Raw genomic sequence first — 6,670 nt, 5'->3', positions numbered from 1 at the left:
ATGATATCTCAGTGTTGTTTAATTTGCATTAGCGTGTGTGACGCTGATGCAGGCAGTGTCCACAGCCTCCGTGGCGGCATCCTGCAGTGCAGAGATGACTAACCTACGTGAAGTTTGGCTTTTGTCATAAATAAAAGATAATAGTTTAAGAAAGTAAAATACATCGAAATAGAATGGCTGCCTTTTGCCAGTGTAGAGATCGCCCTGGACCCCGCCCTGCTAGCGCCTGTGCCCCGCTGAGGTAGCCCCCGCTGAGGATGCAGCTTGAGCCAGCCAGTCTCTGGGGCCAACACCGCGGTCCTGAGCCTCTGGCTTCCCGAATCCTGTGTCCTGTCTCAGGCTGTCCAGGCTGGTGCCTTCCTCTCCCTCTGGCCCTGGCACTGTGAACCATGCCTGGGAGTCCAGTTTTACTTCTTTAGGCTCCTTTCTCATATTCCCATTGTTCTTTCTGAAATAATAGAAAATGCTAAGAAAGGTAAGCACCAATGCCAGGCCAGACTTGCCCGGGACCTGCAGCCCGCTTGTGCGCCTGGCCTCTGGGGTTTGTGCCCTCAGCCCCGAGGAGCTCCAGCCCTGGCTCGGTGAGGCACAGCCGCCGCCATCCCCCACGCTCTGGGGGGCTTCAGCAAGTAGCAAGAACCATGTGTGACTGTTCTAAGCGAGGGGACAGATTCTGAGGACGGCTCCTGCTAATGTGTCTTCGCTGTTTTTGTTTTCTAAATTTAAACATTCACTACTGTTTGATCATATGTCATAGTTTAGACAAGGGCGTTTTAGTGATGTATTCTGTGCACTTAGCGTCTGCACATCTTGAGCAGTTACCATAGGTAGCGCATCCACTGCGGCGGTGCAAGGGTTTCTAACACAGGCCCTCCATGGCCTGAAATAAGCAGCCGCGTCTCTGCTTTAGAGCCTCATCCTCGCTGAAAGGTGTTTGCTTTGTAGGCTGAGCTGGAGCGAGAGAGGCACCAGCATGAGGAAGCCCTCACTGCCATGAAGGCGGAGGAGAAGCTGAGAGTGCACAGAGTGGCCCATGACCTGGAGCTGAAGTGGACTGAGAAGCTCAGGTATGCTCTGCCCGTGTGTGCCCGCGCTGCCGCAGGTATGCAGAGGCTCCCCCCGAAGGGCCCTGGTGGCCGTATTTGAAGTGAAGTGTCCCCGTGATTTGAGACTGAGATCTTACATCATTTTTTTGTTTCCATTCAGATTTACTTCTTTCTGATTTCGTTGTGTTGAATACAAAATAGAGAACTAGCCTGAAGTTGGAATTCTTATTCTTGTACCTTCTTTTTAACTGTTGCTGAACTGATAAGTGGATTTGGTTAAGTGACTCATTTGCCTCGCGGCCCTTAACTATCAAGTGGTCTGCTCCTAGTCTAAGTCACAGGCTTGTGAGGAAGGTGAACGAGGCGCCTGGGCAGCCTGTGGCGAGTCTCCCCGCTCCCTACGGGATAAGTCTCCTCACCGCTAAATCCCTACATTCCCTTCTAGCCAGGAGTGCTCTAAACTCCGCAAGGAGCTGTCGCTGCAGCATGAAGAGCACAAGAAGTCAGCAGTGTCGCAGCTGCTGCAGCTGAAAGAGCGCGAGAAAAACGCTGCCCGGGACTCGTGGCAGAGGAGAGTGGAGGACCTCCTGAACCAGGTGCTTCTGGGGCGCCCTGCGGGACGAGCCTTTCTGAGACACTGGCTGTAGCGCCGTGTAGCTGGTGCACTGTACGTTGTTATTTTTATAGGGCAGTCTTAATTAAAATTTTTAAAAATATGTAAAATCGAGGCAGTCACAAACATAGGAGACATTGCACTAAATACTTCTATGTCTAGTCCTGAACACTGAAATAATTTTTTTGTTAACATTTGAAATGAACATATTAGGGATTTTGAATGGGAAATTTAGCTACTTTTCGAAAATATGTAATCTTTCTCAAGTCCTTTGGTGGATTGTGGGCAACAGAAGGTCACATTCAGTCACGTGTGCAGTTACCTGAGCCGTGTACCAGGGTGGGCAGTTTCCTCCTTCCTCAGCAGTGAGTGGACACTGGCACCTCTTGGTGGGAGCTGTCCCCGTTAGCAGAGCCTCTCTTTTGCAGGACATTTATAACCGCAGTTAGAACAATGTGCAGGTAATCACCTCGTTATACAACCTCCTAGTTTACGAGTTTTTAGTGACTCATGAGTCACAGGCAGATGAGCGAGTGCAGGACTGGCCGGAGAGCCGCCTGACAGTGGAGCTGGGCATCCGCCGTTCGCTCTCGCCACAGCCGTGCTGAAGCTCAGAGCAGGCACCCAGGCGTCCTGAGAGGGGCGAGCCTGCACGTCCTTCAAGACGCTTGGGGCCTGGCAGCTTGTGTCTGCTCTTTCACCATAATTTACGGCACTCTGAAAGGCAGTAACCGTGTGTGTGTGTGTGTGTGTGTGTGTGTGACCAAACAGGAGACTGTTTTGTGCTATAGTACACCCATACTCAATCCTGCTTAGAGCCAAAAAGAAAGGAAGGCGCTCGCCTTTCCTATGCACTTCAGCCCCTGAGAATGAGCCTGCTGTAACTCTCAGGTGTAGGAAAGCATCAAATTTTCAGGTTCCTTGAATCAGGTGTTTCAGTTTTATGGAATTTTTCAAAAGCTGTTACTGTCACCCTGCTCCAGCCTAGAGTCAGTTCTGTATAGTTTCCTTTTATTATTTCACTGCATCTTCTATTTCTGCCCAATGATTACACTTCTAGTCCAGGTGATCTTCCTGGGATAGGCAGTAGGTGCATGTGAATTCTTTAAAGCAAAAGAGCTACATTCTTAGTCTAAAGAAAAGACTCTGTGAGCTGTCTCCTCTAATCCTATTTTTATTTTGTTCTTAAAATGATATCACATATTCCCTGGCTTCTCTCTTCATATATATAAAGAATATATATATATATATATATATATATATATATATTTATTTATTTTTTGTACTTTAGGCAAGGGTCTACAGGGTGTTCAGGGTCTCACTACTAGATCAGACTCATAGTGATCCGCTCATTTACAGCCTCCCAAGAGCTGGGACTACAGGCACGCGCTACCACACCCAGTCTCAATCGCCATCTCAGCGAGGCCAGTGGGCACAGCCAGCATGGCAGGCCCTGGGATCAAACCCCTGGCCGCTGCACCTGCTTGCAGGCGCTTTAATCTGCAGAGCTGTTTGGCCGGCCCCTGACTTCTGTCCTCGAAAGGCAGCTTTCTTTTGGCTCGAGCGTGGTGATGCATTTATTCAGCCCCGTCTGTGATACGCGCTGGGAAGCCCCAGCATTACGGGCAGATTGTGGGACCCACCTTTTACACTTCTCAAGCTTGCTGTCTCGCAGGCAGCTCTGTGCATGGGTGCCTCCAGTGAGGCCAGAGTGCAGCAGTGGCGGGCGGAGACAGCTGGCGCTGAGGGAGCAATGTGGGAAGGGTGGCTGTGCTTGTCCCTTCCCAGCCGCACCTCAGGGATGCCAAACCTTGGCTGCTGTCCGCTGTGGTGGCTGTAGTGTCCGGCACAGATATCAGCAAGTGCTGCAAACTGGAGCATCCCGCAACCCATTCTGGGGATTGTATCCCGGGCCTTGGCACTGATCGATGTCCCCAGATCCTATATTTTTCATTTTGAGATGGAATTTGCTAAATTGCCCAGGCTGGGCTTGATCTTGCAGTTCTTCTGCCTCAGCGTTCCTGAGTGTTGGGAGTTGAGGTGTGGGTCACTAGCAGCACACCACTGTGTGGGAGCTTGGAACATCAGTGAGAAGGCCGCGGGCATTGGGGGCGGGGGCGGGAGGGCCTAGCTTTTCAAAGTGCAGAGTGTGACAGAGAGAGCCGACAAGTATTCACAGACATGTCAACCTGTATCTCTGTTTCCCAGGCACTGTAAGGACAAGGCAATGAGAGAAAACACCCAGGGAGCAGTGGGGGACGGGGTATCATGGAGAGCTTGGTACTCGTTAACGGTGAGACTCTGTCAGGGCTTATGGAAATTGTGACTTTACAGAACTTCCTGCAGCCGTGATATTGAAATGGAGACAGTGTATTTCAAAGACTGTGAATTCAAGGTCTGCAGCCAGTAGCTCTGGAGCTCACACCACGCCGCCCCCCAGCTCCTCCTCGGTGCCGCAACTCCACACAAGAGTGGATGAGCGTGCACACCCAGCACAGCCGGTCCGCAGCGCCCCTGCCGGCAGCCTTCAGGATCTTCTAGGCCCTGCCGCTTCCCTGGCTGAGCCCACCCTGCGCAGCTCTGGGGCGGCAGCTCTGGCCTCTCTCCGGGCTCTGTGCCACCACTCCTGCTCACCGGCAAGGGATTTTCCAAGGAGCTGAGTGGCGCTTCTGTTACTGCAGGCCTCAGCCCTGCTGCGCCATCAGTCACAGTAGAATCCCATGCCCCTGCTCTGGGTCCAGGGCCCTCCGGAGCATTGCCCCTTACCCCTGTCCCTTTCCCCAGCCACCCGGCCACCTGCAGGTTGTGCAGCATATAGGTGAACCTGCTTTACTGGCCGCCCCTGTCCACAGCCCCTCCACGTGGACAACATTTTCTCTAGAGACGGACGTGGGTTTTTCTTTACTTTGTTAAATTCTGTGCCCACAAAGATCTTGTTGACCACCGCCTCTCACGCAGCCCTCGTTCAGCCCTTAGTCCTCGTGCCTTGTGCCTCTGCACAGCAGTGTTAGCTCCCTGCTGAGCCCCGCCCTCAGCCATGCTAGGTCCACACTAGCCATGACATGTGGGGACCACACAGCCAGCTGTGTGAGATGTGGCGTGCTAATTGTCCTGCCCCTGAGGACTTGAGTTAGGTTCATTTCATTGAGAAGAGAGACTTTGAGGAGACATCAGACAGTTCCGTAGAGTACTGTGTAGACGCTGAAGCTCGGTGAAGTGTTAAAGTTGCTGTGGGATTTGAACCAGGCCTAGAAAAGGAGGCCAGCGTCTGAGAGCAGGAGGTTGGGATGAGTTGCGTAGAGGGCGAGGGAAGAGAGTAGCACGCTTGCTTTTGGGTTGCAGGGTATTTTAGAATTTCTTACATTCAGTAGATTGAAAACCAAGGGTTCCCGAGGAAGAGACCTTGGAAAGCCAGTTTCTGTGAGGCCTGTTTCCTGCTGCTCCCGAGGCTGCGCTGCCGGGCGCCCTGAGGCCACTTGGGGCTGGCAGCGCTTGCAGCCGGTGTCGCGCCTTCACAGGTCTCAGACTGGGGGAGCCTGCGTGTGGGATTGCTCACTGGTGGTGTCTTGTGTAATTGCATGTTCAAATGGTAGCGTTCTAGATACATTGGGTTCAATACATGACTACATTTTTACCTTTTTACTTTTTTCACTTGGCTACTGAAAATTTAAAATGACTCAAATGGCTGAAGTTGTAGCAGTAAATGATGTTCTGGTCAGACAGCGCCAGTCTAGTAATCCGAGTCCCGGGACGATAGTCAGGTTGGCTTTGGTGCTCAGTCTCACGCTGCTGTCCTTTCTCTTCCCTTGTGTTAGCAGCCAAGTCTGCTCTCTCTTTAGAAAGTATATTCCCACATATAAGAAGAATTACCTTTTCATGGGTTTTCTTAAGTCGCACTATTTAATCGCACCTGCTTTCTGCCCCCACCCACCAGGGCCAGGGCCCCAGGCTGTGCGCATGGTTGGCAAGCACCTTACTCTGGGGAAGCTCCCCGCCCCCAACAGCACTGACTCTTAACCAAAGAGTGGAGGGAGGAGGCAGGGCCTGTGGAGAGGGAACAGCCAGGGGCCTGTAAAAGCACCTTCTGCAGGATAACTCGCTCAGAGACCTTGCCAGATGCCCTGAGCAGTGACAGAGAGCCAGAGAACCCAGCCACACAGTTCTGAGTCCAGCCTCAAAGGGAGCAGGGCAGGCGACTGTAGACCAGCGCTCCGGCCCATCAGGGGCACTGAGGAGAGGTGGCTGAGGAGCACTGCCTGGGCAGAGGTGGGGGAGCCTGAGTGAGGCTCCCGTGGAGGGAGAGGGCCCGCTGAAGTGCCAAAGCTGTGAAATTTACTTTTAAATCTTAGGTTTCATGTTCGTTTTCCTCTAGGAATTAGTAAACGTGAAATTATCATTGAAAACCACTATGTGATCTGCTTTAGGAAATTACTACAAACTGAGCAGTACTGGGTTTGGAATTTTTCTAAGCCTTAAACATAGTCCCTAGAATTGCACTATGTGAGTATTGCCTCTAGGAGTTAGAAGTCTGCTAACTTATCTCTGGCTAGTAATGTGAATTTAATTCTGTTGCTTGGGCTCTGTTAGCCATTTAGCATGAAAGTGACGCTGTAGCTGCAGGAGTTCGTGGAGGTTTGCTGGGCCTGCCTGTGACCAGGCCCGGGTGTGCAGCAGAGGTACAGGGTTCCCAGGTGTGCATGGAGGTGCCTGCATAAGGCCCTGGTGTGCAGCAGAGGTGTGAGGTTCCCAGGTGTGCGTGGAGCCTGCCTGCATAAGGCCCTGGTGTGCAGCAGAGGTGTGGGGTTCCCAGGTGTGCATGGAGCCTGCCTGTGACCAGGCCCTGGTGTGCAGCAGAGGTGTGGGGTTCACAGGTGTGCGTGGAGCCTGCCTGTGACCAGGCCCTGGTGTGCAGCAGAGGTGTGGGGTTCACAGGTGTGCACGGACCTGCCTGCATAAGGCCCTGGTGTGCAGCAGAGGTGTGGGCTTCCCAGGTGTGCCAGGCCTGCCTGTG

At 52.4% G+C, this 6,670-nt stretch overlaps 1 protein-coding gene across 6 annotated transcripts in view; it reads left to right on the top strand.

Moving 5' to 3' along the window:
- The window catches only part of Fam184a (family with sequence similarity 184 member A), a 67,688-nt gene that overhangs the window by 18,902 nt on the left and 42,116 nt on the right, over positions 1 to 6,670 (top strand). For all 6 annotated transcript variants that reach the window (XM_023714244.1, XM_023714240.1, XM_023714242.1 and 3 more), the window contains exons 7-8: positions 946 to 1,067; positions 1,492 to 1,642. In XM_023714244.1, the coding sequence (XP_023570012.1) occupies positions 946 to 1,067; positions 1,492 to 1,642 (273 nt within the window). The remainder of the gene's footprint in view (positions 1 to 945; positions 1,068 to 1,491; positions 1,643 to 6,670) is intronic.

This window comes from Octodon degus, unplaced genomic scaffold, assembly GCF_000260255.1.
Source record: "Octodon degus isolate 3935 unplaced genomic scaffold, OctDeg1.0 scaffold00034, whole genome shotgun sequence".
Taxonomy (NCBI): domain Eukaryota; kingdom Metazoa; phylum Chordata; class Mammalia; order Rodentia; family Octodontidae; genus Octodon; species Octodon degus.
Note: the sequence above shows the minus strand (reverse complement) of the source record. Positions and strands in the feature narration are given on the sequence as shown.